The 15,232-nt window shown below is 43.9% G+C and overlaps 2 protein-coding genes across 2 annotated transcripts; both read left to right on the plus strand.

Annotated features, from left to right (window-relative positions):
* The first annotated feature begins 277 nt into the window (after nucleotides 1-277).
* LOC139553168 (XK-related protein 5-like) lies at nucleotides 278-8,807 on the plus strand. Its single transcript, XM_071365191.1, has 9 exons — nucleotides 278-517; nucleotides 1,409-1,604; nucleotides 3,400-3,566; nucleotides 3,710-3,843; nucleotides 3,926-4,004; nucleotides 4,120-4,289; nucleotides 4,435-4,546; nucleotides 4,733-5,166; nucleotides 5,519-8,807. The coding sequence occupies exons 1-9, from the start codon at nucleotides 409-411 to the stop codon at nucleotides 6,224-6,226; spliced, it is 2,109 nt and encodes a 702-aa protein (XP_071221292.1). The 5' UTR covers nucleotides 278-408; the 3' UTR covers nucleotides 6,227-8,807.
* An 807-nt stretch (nucleotides 8,808-9,614) lies between these two features.
* Nucleotides 9,615-15,012, plus strand: LOC139553170 (cathepsin B-like). The gene is made up of 9 exons (XM_071365192.1): nucleotides 9,615-9,771; nucleotides 12,318-12,532; nucleotides 12,768-12,882; nucleotides 12,959-13,074; nucleotides 13,186-13,271; nucleotides 13,381-13,527; nucleotides 13,648-13,764; nucleotides 13,874-14,002; nucleotides 14,100-15,012. The coding sequence occupies exons 2-9, from the start codon at nucleotides 12,324-12,326 to the stop codon at nucleotides 14,171-14,173; spliced, it is 993 nt and encodes a 330-aa protein (XP_071221293.1). The 5' UTR covers nucleotides 9,615-9,771; nucleotides 12,318-12,323; the 3' UTR covers nucleotides 14,174-15,012.
* Nucleotides 15,013-15,232: the final 220 nt, after the last annotated feature.

Raw genomic sequence — 15,232 nt, forward strand, 5'->3', positions numbered from 1 at the left:
ATATACAGGGCTATGAATGCAAGGCCTGACCATCCATGATATGAACATTATAATTGTAACCATGTTTTGAGGCTATATAATGTTTGTTTACAAGCATTGGAATTTCAAAAAATCCAATATTTTGGATTCTGATGGGGAAAGACAGTTGTACTAAACTCATGATATTTATAAGGTATATTCTTCAAGAATCAATGGGTATGTATCATTAATTTATACGTCCCAAAATAGATGCAGCAACTGCAGATTTACTTTTTAATGGGCCATGACGGGCCATGACGTCAGAAGCCATCTTCAGAGGACTACGGATCCGAGCAGAGAGCCGGGTACCCTCCCTTCCTTGGACCGGATTATGCTGCCTGGGACTCATCACAATAACAACACAACAGTTAAAGATCCTACATATCCGTGATGAGACAATACACCAATTCCCGGGACAGGGGAGGCTCCTGCGTGGCCTGCTGCCAAGTTTGCGTTTTCGCGTTTACTGCATTTCTCATTGTGGCTGAGCGGACTGCGCGTAAGTTTAGCACTGCGGTTACCGAGAACGACCGAAACACACCCCTCCGGTGATGGAGATAGGCCTGTTATATCTCTCACCACACCTAAGCTACACGTCAAATCATATCAGTACAGTGTTATACCACGAAAGGCTGCATGAATAAAGGTTGAATTAATTCATATTTCCTAAAGTATAAAAATGTTCATCTGCATTTGCAGATACATTCGAATCTTTATAGGTGCGTGCATCACTGGTGGTGTTTTTCTATATTTACCCAGGTGGTTATGAAACCATGCAGCAGTAGCTTTAGTTATGCTAATAGAAAAATTGCGCATTTTTGTCATATTCGAGCGCCTTTTTCTGGGTGCCATGAATGGATAGCGGATTGGAGGGACCCTACTTTACCTTCTCTCCTATACCGCCCATCTGGTCCGGCAGATGGTTCATATTACTGGGACAGGAGAGGGAGAAAGAGGGAGGGCAGGGGAGGAGAAATAAAATGCAGATCTGAAGGGAGAGAGCACTGCATCGTTCGTTCAGTGGTTCTCCCAGACATTAGGAGCGTGCATTTTGTAGCCAATTATTTTGTAGCCAATTAGTGATACAGAAACAGCGCAGAATCCCCCAGACCCTACCCTGGCCTCAGCCTATAGTCGTGATGGAGGTCGCACACAACTGAAACTGCCCTTGTTCAAATGCTTAGCACACGTTTGTGGTCTCGAGTCAGAACAGATATTAATTAGGATATTAATTACACATTAGTTCGATGTTAATTACATATTGATGACATTTTGCCCGTTCACATTTGTACATAAACACCATCAGCAATTAGACTACAAGAAAGAGTGCTTGTGTGTAGATGTACTGTATGTCATCTCTAATCAATTACCTGTGCATGTGTCTCCACAGTGATCTACTGTTTCGTGTACTACCTGTGGGTGGGGCATAACTACTGCTATGGCCACTGGGCGGGGCTTACAGCCTTGTTTCTCCTCCCTGGATGGGGCCCCCAGTTGCTAAGTTGGCTGTGGTACCAGGCAGATGGACGTATATGCAGCAAAGATCTCAAATGGACTCACATCCTGCACCTGGGCATCTTTAGAAGGTAATGTACTACACAGCAAATTGAGCAGTGTTGATTTTTCAGTGTAACATTTCTGGTGTTGATTCAGGAGTTAAATTCACGCTGCAAGTGTGAAATTAACCCTCAGTGGCATAAAAGAGCTCCCAGTGTTGGTGTTAATAGACAGAGTTATTGTTTTACACTGTGGAGAGTAAAACAGTCCCAAACACATCATTATGTTTCCCAGCATGCTCTACTGTAGGTAGAATCTTTAGGATTGTTTTTAATATCTGTATTTGCATGTACATTGATTCATCTTATACGCTAAGGAAAATAACAAACATTTTTCAAAACAAATCCAATCAGTTAGTTAGATTTACTGCACCCGTTACTGATTTAAATGGTTTACGTCTTTAGGTCATCTTTTTTATCAAGTTTTCTAACCCTGACAACCATTCTGAATGCAGTTTGCGGGTGAATAAAAACTGTTGGATATCCTAACTCTGGATTTCAATAGGAATTACACATCACTTTGCAAGCCAGCATAATGTGACTTGCAGGCCTGATGTGGCCTGTAAACCTGGAGTTTCCTAACACCACTGTGTTAAGGCGTCCGCATCCTTCCCCTCTGAAACAGTTCATCCAGGAACAGTTTGGTGACGAACAATGCCTTTTCCAGCATGATGGAGCACCTTGCCATAAGGCAAAAGTGATAACTAAGTGGCTCGGGGAACAAAACATCAATATTTTGGGTCCATGGCCAGGAAACTACCCATACCTTAATCCCATTGAGAACTTGTGGTCAATCCTCAAGAGGCGGGTGGACAAACAAAAACCCACAAATTCTGACAAAGTCCAAGCGTGGATTATGCAAGAATGGGATGCCATCAGTCAGGATGTGGCCCAGAAGTTAATTGACAACATGCCAGGGCGGATTGCAGAGGTCTTGAAAAAGAACGGTCAACACTGCAAATATTGACTCTTTGCATCATTCAATAAAAGCCTTTGACACTTATGAAATGCTTGTAATTATACTTTAGTATTCCATAGTTACATCTGACAAAAATATCTAAAGATACTGAGGCAGCGGACTTTGTGAAAATGTATATTTGTGTCATTCTCAAAACTTTTGGCCACGACTATATATATTTATTTTTGGGGACATAAAACACTGTAAAAACACAGGCAAATCAGCTCAGTGATTTTAATTTGGAAATCTGTTCTAAAGTATTCCCACAAATAATGGAGAGATATGTGTGATCGTATAAAAATGTAAGCAAGGTTTGAAATTATTATGTTTTAGTCAAATATTATATCTGTTGTTGTTTTTTGCGGTCTACAAATTATTTTAATTATGTTCCGGCCCCCTGATCATCCACTCAAGAAAAAATTGGGCCACGACTGAATCTAGTTGATGATCCCTCCCATACAGTGTTAAAACAACACCCAAAATGACTTACTGTAACAGTGTTTTTGTTTAACACTAATAGTGGTTCAACACTAGGATTGAATATAAATAAGTGTGAGTGTTAATTACCTCATAGTGTTAAATTTGAGTAACACTGGCAAGTATATATTTATGTAGTGTACATTTTCTACACTACGGAGTGTTACATTAACACTATAATCAGAGCACTTTTTACACTCAGAGATAGTGTTAAAATTAACTATTTAAGTGTTGATTTAACACTGCAAATTTTGCTGTGTGCTACTGTAGTACCTCTTTAGGGTTAGGGGTCAGAGGTGAGAGGTCAGTGATGAAACAAACTGAGCTGAACTCTGCTTTGAAGGGTCTCACTCCCTCTAACTCTGTGTTGTGTGTGTGTGTGTGTTCCAGGTTATGGGAGACTATGACATCCACTGGAGAGGATCGGTGTAGTGAGATAATGCAGCAGGCTGATGTTTCAGCTCTCCGCCTGTTGGAGGCGCTGGTGGTAACTCTGCCACAGACTGTCTTGCAGACATATGTCCTCATCTGTACCGATGTAGGCCTCTCTTCACCAGGTACTACACGTGCGTGTGATTGTCTGTGTGTCTGTGTGTGTGTTTGATACAATCACCCTACAGAGTATTCATATTATCTCTCCCTCCACCTCTCTCCCCCTTCCCTCTCTCTCTCCCCAACCTCTTTCTCTCTCTCTCTTCAGTGTCAGTGTGTTTTGCGGTGTGCCTGCTGTCCCTGGCCTGGGCCTTAGTGTTGTATGCCAGAGCCTGTTCCCTCATCAGACCTGGACATCTCCCCATGACCCCTGCTGCTATCACCTGTAGACTGCTCTGGAGGGTAGGAGGGCTGGCTGGGTGTGTGTTTGTGTGTGTGGGAATGTGTGTGTGTGATAGTAACAGACTTATTGTATTGTGTTTAGGTCAGTATGTTGGGAGCACGTCTCGCCACCCTCACGCTCTTCACACGCCTGTTCCGTCAGTGGGTACTTGGAGTTATTGGTGAGTGTGTGTATATATATGTGTGTGTGTGTGTCTCTTTTAGTGTGCGTTTGTAGATAGATATATGTGTGTGTGTGTGTGTGAACATTCAGTGTCCTGCTCCTGTGTGTCTCAGGTCTTCACTGGTTGGGTGCTACGTTCTGGTTGGTGTCGCAGCAGAGTGACATCATTAAGACGCCATTGCGCTGGCGTCTGTTCAACCTGGTTCTGGGAGCTGTTCACATCTTCCTCTTCCTCAACGTCAAAGACGGAGCCTCCAGATGCCGCATGGCCGGCTTCTACTTGGTGTGTGTGTGTGTGTGGTGTGTGTGTGTGTGGTGTGTGTGTGTGTGGTGTGTATGTGTGTGTGGTGTGTGTGGTGTGTGTGTGGTGTGTGTGGTGTGTGTGTGGTGTGGTGTGTGTATGTAACTCTCTCTACTCTCTCCTGCAGGCCATGTTTATCGAGAACGCTCTTCTTCTGCTGGCAGGTTCCGACTTCTTCAGTGTTGCATCATGGGATAGCATGGGTATCCCAGCCGCCGTGTTCTGTAGTTTCCTCATTGGTGAGAAACGCACGCACACACACACACACACACACACACACACACACACACACACACACACACACACACACACACACACACACACACACACACACACACACACACACACACACACACACACACATCTTGTACAGCTAACCTTGTACTCATACTCACACACTCATATGGTGGTCTGTGTTATTACAGGAGTGATAGCCTTAGTCCTGTACTACCGGTTCCTCCACCCTAAGTCCTTTGAGATCCTCCAGAGCATACGTCACCATGGAATGGGCAGAGCTTGTGCAGACCGGGGCTCTTCTCTCTCATTGGAAGAGAAGAGCCATCGCCACGGTCAACTTGTGGGTGGCGGGAATCTGCTGGAGCTCCCTAGCCAATGGCAGGGCTGGAAGCACCACCACTGGTTGCTGATTCGCCTAGCCATGAAGACAGGTGATGTGGCTCGAATAAGCCATGCCTATGGTGAAGGGGGATTGGTCGGGCTGCTGGGACTAGAGGAAGAGACTCTGACAAGGTCCCCAGACATTCCGCAACGTCCTCTCAACGTTCCACAACATTCCCCCAACGTTCCACAGTCTTCTCCCATCGTTCCCCAGGTTGACCAGGTCAGACAGGTGGAGGAGGTGAGATGAGCAGCCAATTCCATTTGTTCCCCTTCTCCTTGAAGTGTACCCTTGACAGGTTGTTGTTTTTGTCAAGCTCCTTTGTCATGTTTAGATGTTCAGAACTCCTATCTTTTCCAAATAAACCCGCACTCTGGTATGTGCTTTTGAATGTTCTGTTTTCATGTGGTTGAAGCGGTGTTTGTCTTAAAACAGAGCAGGGTGCAGATTTATTTGCTATTCTCTACTACTGTTGGATGTTCTCTGATAAGTTATCTATTTCCAGGTTGTGAAAACAGGACAAATATAAGCACCAACCAAATTATTATTATTATAGAATATCATTCACCATAGCTGTCCTTCTTCTTCCTAGGTTATAAAGGCAGCCCCAGCCAGAGACATCATCAGTGAGGTGAGACAGGCAGTGAGACAGGGGGAGGTGAGACATGTGCTGCCCTCACCATCTCCCATCCAGGAAGTCAACCCGCCGCTGGTGGAGGTCCTAGTTGAGGAGGTCAGAGGTCACCTCTCTGAGCCCTCCAACTCGCAAGACGACTCCAGCCCCCCTCACTCCAGCCCCCCTCCCTCTGAAGAACGAGATGACGAAGACTTCCAGAGCGCAGCCTACTGCTCCCCCACACCCTCTTCTCCCAAGTACCCAGACTACCGCCACATCGACAGCAACGTGGTCACCTCGAACACCGAAGGGTCATCTTCTGCAGGGTCACTGGATGTCAGACATGATTCGTCTCCAGAGAGATCACCGTCCCTGCTGTTGGGAATGGGAAGCCCCCAGCGGAACTTTAACCCCACGGAGTCTGGCACCGCCTTGTACTTCAGCACTGCAGCAGTCTCCCCATCCAGTGGCAGTTACCTGGGCTGGGGCTCTGAGCTGTCGCCCATCTCCACCTATCGGAGCCCCTACCGCATCAGGGAGCCCCTCTTCACCTCCACCCCCAGACAGGAGCCTCGTGCTGTTCCAGAGGAACCAGGTCCTAGCCCCTCTACCACCGCCACCACCACCACGCATGCTAGAAAACAACTGGTCCAGTTTGTAGACCATAGAGAAAAATTGATCTAAAGGGGGACAATGGGTGACGTGAGATCAAATACATGTAAAATAGTCTCAAATACTTATTGAGGTGTATTTGATTTAGCTTGACCAGTGTGCAGCTGGGTGGGTGAGGTTTACACTTTTGGGACTATTTCATTGGTTCCATTGTACCACTGTTCCATTCCATTCCAAGCTAAATCAAGTGTGCCTAAAGTATTTAAAAGTATTTAACATTGTATTTGACCCAGGTCTAGAGATGATATAGAACACAAAATACAGAGAGTATGTTACAAGATATATGACGTTAGCCTGAGTGTAAGGCTGGTTCTGTATTCAACAGTGCTATTACAACGTCGTTGTCATGCCAGACAACTGGTCTATTACTAGCCAAGGGCCTGTTGACTAAATTAGAACCAGCTCGGCCCCCAGGTTAGCCAGACGTGTTTCACACTAAATAACAATAGCTTGTCTTGAGTATCCATTTGAATTAGCCAGTGTGAGGTTGTGAATCCACATGTATCTATCACACACAGACACACTAACATAGAAACTGCACTGGAAGTAGTCTTTAGTGAAGGAACAGTGGGATATCCTTTTGCTCTTAGGCCCCGATTCAATCAATCACAGATAAAGAAAACTGCACTGTGAGTATACTCAGAATGTCCATGCAGTATTATTTTAATAACAGATGCGGTTTCATGTTGACATTGAATGATAATGTCCGTGAAAGTAATAGCGTGTGTGGTGTGTCAGATTTAACATGGTTAACGCCTCTGCTGGAGGATATACCGTAGAAATAGAATCTAAAAACTAGAATCTAAAACTAGATTATATTTCTATGGCATAAAAATTGTGAGTGAACCCTCAGTGTGGTTTACTTTGTGCTGTGGATTGAATTAGTGCCATCGTAAAGCGTTATGATTCATCACTGGGCGATAATAGCTTAAGTTGTGGTTTATTATGGTTTGACAGAGAAGAGAGAGTATATGTTTGTCTTTGTTTCTTTCTTTATTGTATATAACTGCAATCATTTAAGGCAGTTTGCACTTTTATGAGGTATTATGATATGATTGGGATAATTGAAGGGGTGCTAATAGTTAGTCCGTGGAGACGCTCTGATCACATGTTAGGTTTTATTACACTATTATAGGCTACTGTATATACATTCATTATTATAGTATTCAAATGTGATATTTAATCTAAAGGTAACCTAACAATAATAGGTCATGTACGTAAATACTTTCATGATGTGAAATTTTAACCGATATTCTTACTCTTATTTACAATTTGTTTACAGCTAGTCCCGACATGTCAAGCAGACCTTTAAGTCTGATAGGTACTAGTATTTAAATATATACAAAATGATTCAAATGTGTTCAGTGTTCAATTCATTTCGGTCAGTATAGGTGCTATTTCTAAGTCTCGAATTTACCTCAAATGGTGAAGATATAAGATCTTTGTGAACCATTGTAGGGAGAAATCCTTTCTACTTCTGTGAGACAGGAGAAAGATCCAACTAATCGTATCTATTCACGTGGCATCAAAGCAGACTGTATCTATCAGTGTGGAAGTGCCTGAAACAAGCTGCTAGTAGTATTGATGAGCTTCCGGATCCTCTACAGCCTGGTCCTATTCCTATCCCTGTCCCTTACCTTAGTCCCTAAGGGGGCCCTTTGTTCCTAGAAGGGGCTAGGGAGAGAAATAGAGCTAGGCCTATCTAGAGGTTATAGGCCATGTGCTGCTATGGATGTTTGGAGGTCAGTGTTATCAGAATGTTGTGTTTTTTACATTGTTTTTTACTGTCGTTTTATTTTTGCTTGATTGTGTTTATAGTGACTTCCGAACTAACTTTGTCCCCAGGCTCGAGAGAGAGAGAGAGAGAGAGCCAGCTCGGGACTAGATCAGTTCAGAACTATTGTTTTATCTCTTGATATAAAGGGAATGTGTGAGCTACCTAGAGCTGAGGAAAATGGTACTACTGCATGCTCGTCCTTATTTTTATACAGCCTGACAAAGACAGTGTACTGTATCTAATGATAGATGTGAAAAGCGAAATCACTTACACACACATTGCATTAACCAGCTTTTAGAATGTATGTCGATGCAAAGTTAATATACTAGCTAATATAGCCTACTAATATCAGTATGGACTTTTAAATGTATCTTGGTGCACCAACACGCTTTAGAATGCTATCTCAATGCCTGGCTTGATAATGAAATAATCAGCGCTTGCCTTGTAGAAACGACAGCATCAGCTGCAATGGCTGTCAGTCTCATTGCCTTATCTGTATACGCTCATCACAATGAATGGAATGGTGCACTTCAATTTCCAGTTTCTTGCATTGTATACATCATTATTTATTTTTTTGCCCACATTTACTGTATGAAATGTGTACAGTAGTGTGATGCACTGTGTTTTGACTCTGTAAAGTTTTGTATCTGTACCTGACAATGTATTAACAAGATCTTGTTGCTGTTGTTATTATCGTTACACCAGGTGAATGTGATGCATCTGATTGCTTCATTGTAATGTCGTTATTCAAAAAAATATAATGGTTATTAATAATTGCATAAAGTACACCTGAATAAACAGTAGCGTCACCAGGAAGGAAGGATGCTGTGTTTCTATTGGTTATCTAGTCACGCAGACGACCAGGGTTCAAGCCCAATCTGTCACACCTTCTTTATTCTGTTTCTTCACGAGTATCTAATAAGTTGTTTGTCAGCAGAGTTAAACGAACAGAGGAACAGGAAGAAGACTGGTCATTCATTAGTTACACAATAGCTTTGCTGTGGTTTATGTCTTTCGCCCTCTGATGCTTTGTTTTATATGATGACTTTGCTTGTTTTGCAGTCACAAGTTGTTCTTGAAAAACGCCGTCTTTTGTGTAGATGATCCTTTAAACGTATCCTGATGTGTGTTAGTAAATGCAAATCCCATAGGCCTACGTTTCTGCTTTACCTGCATCGAGGGGCCTGTCCAGGAGGACAGTGTATTTATTTGTATTTGACCTTTATTTAACTAGGCAAGTCAGTTAAGAACAAATTCTTATTTACAATGACGGCCTACCAAAAGGCCTCTTGGAGGGACGGGGACTGAGAATAAAAATAAATTAAATAAAAGTATAGGCCAAAACACACATCACGACATAAAGAGAGACCTAAGACAACAACATAGTATGGTAGCAACAACATGGCAACAGCCAACATGGTAGCACCACAAAACATGGTACAAACATTATTGGGCTAGAACAGTCTGTCATGTAGCAATAATTTCGGTCTGAAATTGTGCACATTTCATCTCGCTTGAATATACCCCCTACTCATCATAGTTGTTATAAATAAATAGGCCTATAGTAGTTACATCATAGGCCTATTGCATCAATTTACTCGTTACCAAATCTAATGTGCATCTGCAAGAATCACGAGGGACATGAACGCAAGAGGCTCATGACAAGTCACGTGATTCACCGGATTTAAACGTCAGACTCGGGAACGCGAAAGCAGTTTAATTAAGAAAGGTGCATGTGTAGTGTAATTGTTCTTCGGTACACCTGACAAGCAGACAACAGGTAACATATCTGATTTCACAACTTGAGGAACGTTAAAATGTAGCTACAGGAACTGGCAACAGCGTTATGTAATTTACGTTAACTACTGTAGGCAACAATAGCTAAATGTAGCTACACTAACGTTAATTCGCAAGCTAGCAAGATTGTGCTCTTGGATAAGACAACAATGGATAGATAACGTTAGTATTTATTTCCTGATATACATTTTGTTGTGACACACACAGATCGATATTAATGTTACTTAGAATGACTAACGTTATGCAGTTTAAAACGCGGCGGTGTTTTGGGCGGTGTGTCTGTCAGCCAGCTACGTTACTTTCAAAGTGACAGTTCTGAAATTGGTTGATGGCAACCTGATGCTATTCTTGTCTCACAACTTGTTTTTGATATACCCGTGTGCGTGCTATGAATTGTGCAATGACAATCTGCAATGACTGAGAAAGGTCTTGAGTTATCTAAAGGTATTTTCTGTAAGGGCTCGGATAAGTTCCCTACCCTATGTACTATGTAAGCAACATGTCTGGGCTGGTATGTAACGGAAATCCTGGTTTCATTGTAAAAAAAAGTCTGATAGCCCTGGATAAGAACTTGAAAGCCAGACGGTCCCTTAGTAATTGAATCTCAAAGTTACTCTTGTGGTGTCGGAAGTCCAGTGATCTGAAGTACCTGGGCCAACCCCATTTCATATGCAGTGTTCTTCACTCCTGTCCTGGTCACCCTGTGTACAGGCATTTGTCCAAGTCTACTAGCCAAATACCTAATTCAACCAACTAACTTAATGCCTTGATGGTTATTTGATTGAGTAGGTAGCTCAATCGTGAGTGTTGGTGTTTAGCCAGAGCGAAATCCTGTACATACAGGTTCTATCTAGACCGTTATATGCGGTTGCTGCAGACCGACCAACCAACCTTTCTTTGCCAGTTCATTTTCCATGTGGTGAGGTTAGTGATTCATGTCAAAGCAGAACAATAAGTCACTGCTGAGAAATACTCTTTCCATTTCCTCTGTGGGTGCAATTTGTGGTACGTTCCAACAGGAATATGTTCTAAAAAACGTAGTAAATAACAAGGTTGGTAACAAACAACAGCATACAAAGTTGTATAGCGGCAGAATAAGATACCGGGTAGGGAGTGGGCTATTTAATCACGTTCACTCACCACGTTTATTCCCGAAAAAATGTATGTCCTCACTCTGGTAGCCAATGGAAAAACAATTAAAAAAATAAACTACGTGGTGAGTAACTATTCGGCAGTTAGGTGAATTGATCATTCATTCACCTAACTGCCATTCATTCATTGCTTGTTGGCATCCTTGTCCATTACGAAGTTTTTGGAACAGATTCCTGTTAGAACGTTCCACCCTTCATCAATGCCTGTTCTGACCAGTTAGAAGTTCAGGTGTTTTCCCCTTACTAAACGTTGCCCTGTTTATCTCCTTTTGAGACTAGTTTAGACGTGGTTGGAGTTACCCTATCCTTGACCTACTGATGGAAGACATGGTGCTGCTTTATCAATTGCCAGTGGGATAGCTTGTTGCACCAGTCTCAGACAGGGTGGAAAAACAATGTCTTATAGGCATGTAGCAATACCCCTAACTTTCATCAAGTCAAAAAATGAAATCTGAAAGTCTTGGTGATTTCATATGTTCCTCTACCATATGACCAGTGGTCCTGTGGTTTAGAGAAGTTATCCCTACTGGCCCTGCCTATTGAGTAGAGGCAACCATCTTTAGGGAAGTAGTACTTGGCTGCCTGCCTGGCTGAATCTTGTCTATGCTGAGTTGAGAGGAGTCATAGGCAGTCATGTTGTTGGGGGGAATTTCCTGTTGAACTACTTACCATTTTCTACATGATTTTGCTGCTGACTCATGCCTGCCATGTGACTTCAATATTGCACAGCCCCCCCCCCTCCTTACCAAGAATGACTGCAGTATCTGAATCATGCACATGTAACGGATGTGAAATGGCTAGCTAGCCATTTCACATCCGTTACACACACACCCTCTCTGCCCTGGTATTGATCTGTGGGCCTGAACTAAGTTTATTTATTTTTTCCCCTCCAGTTAAACGGAAGACATCTTCTTTCTGTCCTCTTGATCTGATTGTCCTGAGTGGTCTGTTCTGTGGCCTTGCTCTTTTAAGAGCTGCTTTAGTTCAGCTCAAGTCTTTGTGTCCCTGCATGACTGCATGCTCACGTCACAACACTTGTGACTACCTGATGCCAGTCTGCAGGTGGTAGGTCTACATGTGGTATTAGCTTTGTTATTAACCAGGCGATTACGCACCAAACTTGTGTTGATTAGGGCCTAGCCTTCACCGTTACAAGGATCACATGGAGAGACTAGTCTCTTTCAACAGTTGGTGGGACAATTCCCGTTCACATCTCTAAATGTGCCACAGACCACATTTAGTTGAGTCTAATTTCCACCTGTGGGTGTCTAGATACTGGGTTGACTTCATCTGGGCACGCAAATGTCCAAAACTACATTGCCTTACTCTTCTTTAGTGTTTGCACTCCAGTTCCCATGATGCCTTTATGTCCTTACAGGAAGTGATGTTGTGTGTGGTGTTCCTGGTGCTGGTGTCTGGGCTGTCAATCAGCTGGGCCCGGCCCCGCCTACCTCCGCTCTCCCACGAGATGGTTAACTACATCAACGAGGCCAACACTACATGGAAGGCTGGCCACAACTTTCATAATGTGGACTACAGCTACGTCAAGAGGCTGTGTGGCACCCTGCTCAAAGGACCCAAACTCTCCACCATGTGAGTGTCAGCTGTGTGTGGGTTGTATTGAGGGAATGTACTAGCTAGTGTGTTTGTGCTGAATCGAGAGACTGCAAGAAGGTAGTGAAAATGGATCAACTTCAGGTTGATTCCGCCAACACTACACCGTAACAGTACACATGTTCAGTCTTGGTCCTCTCCTGTTATTCTCTCCCTCTTTCTCCATGGCTGTCTCTCTGGAGGGTTAATGACTGTCTTGTTCTCTCCTCTGTAGGGTGCAATATACAGGGGACATGGAGCTGCCTAAAAACTTTGACCCCAGACTGCAGTGGCCCAACTGCCCCACTCTGAAGGAGGTCAGGGACCAGGGCTCCTGTGGCAGCTGCTGGGTAAGTACACACACGGACATTCCTGTGACTGATCCGTGAAGTTGCGTGCGTGTTTGACGCGCTTGTTCCTCTGAAGGCGTTTGGCGCTGCGGAGGCCATCTCAGACCGCGTGTGTATCCATAGCAACGCCAAAGTCAGCGTGGAGATCTCCGCTGAAGACCTGCTCAGCTGTTGTGAAAGTTGTGGCATGGGGTATGTGCATACAAGTGTTTCTCGTTCCCCTGCTCTGTGCCTTGGGGTTGCGCAAGGAATCAAGAGGTTGGTGGGATTTGTGCGCTTGCATTGCTAACTGTGTGTTCTTAGATGTAATGGTGGTTACCCCTCTGCTGCGTGGGACTTCTGGACTAAAGAGGGGCTGGTCTCTGGAGGACTCTATGACTCTCACGGCGGTGAGTAGCGCGCACACTTTCTCACTGCTTTCACACAGTCCTCCCTACTCCATCCTCTCTGAGCATCATGTGAAACACACTTACTCTTCTCTGTCTGGTCTCCTCTCAGGTTGCAGGCCCTACTCAATCCCTCCCTGTGAGCACCATGTCAACGGCACACGACCCCCCTGTAAAGGAGAGGAGGGTGACACCCCACAATGTACCAACCAGTGTGAGCCCGGATACACACCTGGCTACAAGCAGGACAAGCACTTCGGTAAAGACACCTGCTTTATGTATTACTTTGAAAATGAGTGATTTTTAATCTGTACTGTTGGTGTATTCAAGCAATGCTCTGGCCCACGGAGATGCACATGCCCTCTCTCCTGTCCTCTAGGTAAGCGTTCGTACAGTGTGCCCTCTGACGAGAAGGAAATAATGAAGGAGCTTTACAAGAATGGGCCTGTAGAGGGTGCTTTCACTGTCTATGAAGACTTCATGCTCTACAAGTCTGGTGAGGTCACGCACTCATTTTCCACTCTTTCGCTCTCCTTTACCCACTCACTTTCCACCATATCAAACATTTTCCTATTTCTCACACCCGAACACTTATCTCTCTATAGGTGTGTACCGGCATGTCTCTGGCAGTCCAGTAGGAGGTCATGCCATTAAGGTCCTGGGCTGGGGAGAGGAGGGGGGAACTCCTTACTGGCTGGCTGCTAACTCCTGGAACACTGACTGGGGAGAGAATGGTGAGACGCTATCTGTTAACTCTGGTCAAATAAGACCTCACCTATTGTTGATGGCTTTTTCTGGTATCTAATGTGTGTTTTCTCTCCTGTGTCTCAGGTTTCTTCAAGATCGTGCGAGGTGAGGACCACTGTGGCATCGAGTCTGAGATGGTGGCTGGCATCCCTTTGTAACCATGACACCGGTAACGGGATGTGATGAGAGGTGGCTGCAGATGCGCCAGTTTCCTGTCCACTAGATGGCGACCCCCTCCCCCAGGCAACTCTGTAGTTCCAAAATAATTTAAGAGAACTCCACCCTATCAGAGGGAAAGATGGAGCTACTACCATATTGCTCATACCTGTCCTATTCTGATTTGCCTATCAGATCTGAGTAGTGGCTAGGGTTCTATTTGGACCATGGCTTAGTCTGTTTTTAGTTCAATGTTTATTACTTTTCTCGAACTACAGGACAGAACACTGCTAATGTCTGTGTTTTACCTATGGCTCATGTTACATGTATGACCGGTTGGCTCTGGGTCTGTCACACCGGGTGTCTCTGTAGTGGCTTCCTCTCCTTGTATCTGACAACACAGGATGGGTGAAGGCAATATGGAGGATCACTGTGAAGTATATGCTTTCACCTGTCCAGTTGTGTGTTGTCAGTGCAGGGAGAATAATCCACTATAGACTATTGAGACCGCCCTCAGTGAGTGAGTATGGTTTGTATGATGTTGCCAGTGATGGCAAGGTCACTAGCTGTGCTAAAATACTTCTGTCCCGGTTTGCACTTAATTATGCTTTTTAAAGTGTTAAACCCTTTTTTTAGAAAATATTTTTCATTCGACGTGATCAGTTGTGCACATTTTGTGTTCTAACTTGGGTCATCATTGAGAAATGTGGATTAGTCTTTTTGTACTGATGGGTTGTGATTCGAATGCTTTTTCTTCTAATGGTTCTCTCCCTACTCTGATCAAAAGTGTTTTGAGATGCTTGAGTTACATGATGAAATAAATAGAAGTTAACACGTTTGACTTGGCCTCAAACTGTCATGTCCTTGTTTAGTGGATCCTTTTCTTCTCACCACCCAGGACTTGTTTTTCTAAACAGCCACCTAACGTTCTACACATGAATGCCTCTGCATTCTTTGTTTTACTTTGACCCATCTGGTGACTGAATTGTCATTCGTAGGTATGGACCCCTAAGCACTTGAGGATTTTTAATAGTGTAAGCAACATGGTGAAACTTCCACAT

This window comes from Salvelinus alpinus, chromosome 25, assembly GCF_045679555.1.
Source record: "Salvelinus alpinus chromosome 25, SLU_Salpinus.1, whole genome shotgun sequence".
Taxonomy (NCBI): domain Eukaryota; kingdom Metazoa; phylum Chordata; class Actinopteri; order Salmoniformes; family Salmonidae; genus Salvelinus; species Salvelinus alpinus.

Excerpts from the sequence above, each read along its gene's own strand:
- LOC139553168 (XM_071365191.1), top strand. The coding sequence starts at position 409 with ATGAGACAATACACCAATTCCCGGGACAGGGGAGGCTCCTGCGTGGCC. Across the intron at positions 3,567-3,709 it reads TGTAGGCCTCTCTTCACCAG|TGTCAGTGTGTTTTGCGGTG; the intron begins GTACTACACGTG and ends CTCTCTCTTCAG. Across the intron at positions 3,844-3,925 it reads CCTGTAGACTGCTCTGGAGG|GTCAGTATGTTGGGAGCACG; the intron begins GTAGGAGGGCTG and ends TATTGTGTTTAG.
- LOC139553170 (XM_071365192.1), top strand. The coding sequence starts at position 12,324 with ATGTTGTGTGTGGTGTTCCTGGTGCTGGTGTCTGGGCTGTCAATCAGC. Across the intron at positions 12,533-12,767 it reads GGACCCAAACTCTCCACCAT|GGTGCAATATACAGGGGACA; the intron begins GTGAGTGTCAGC and ends TCTCCTCTGTAG. Across the intron at positions 12,883-12,958 it reads GCTCCTGTGGCAGCTGCTGG|GCGTTTGGCGCTGCGGAGGC; the intron begins GTAAGTACACAC and ends GTTCCTCTGAAG.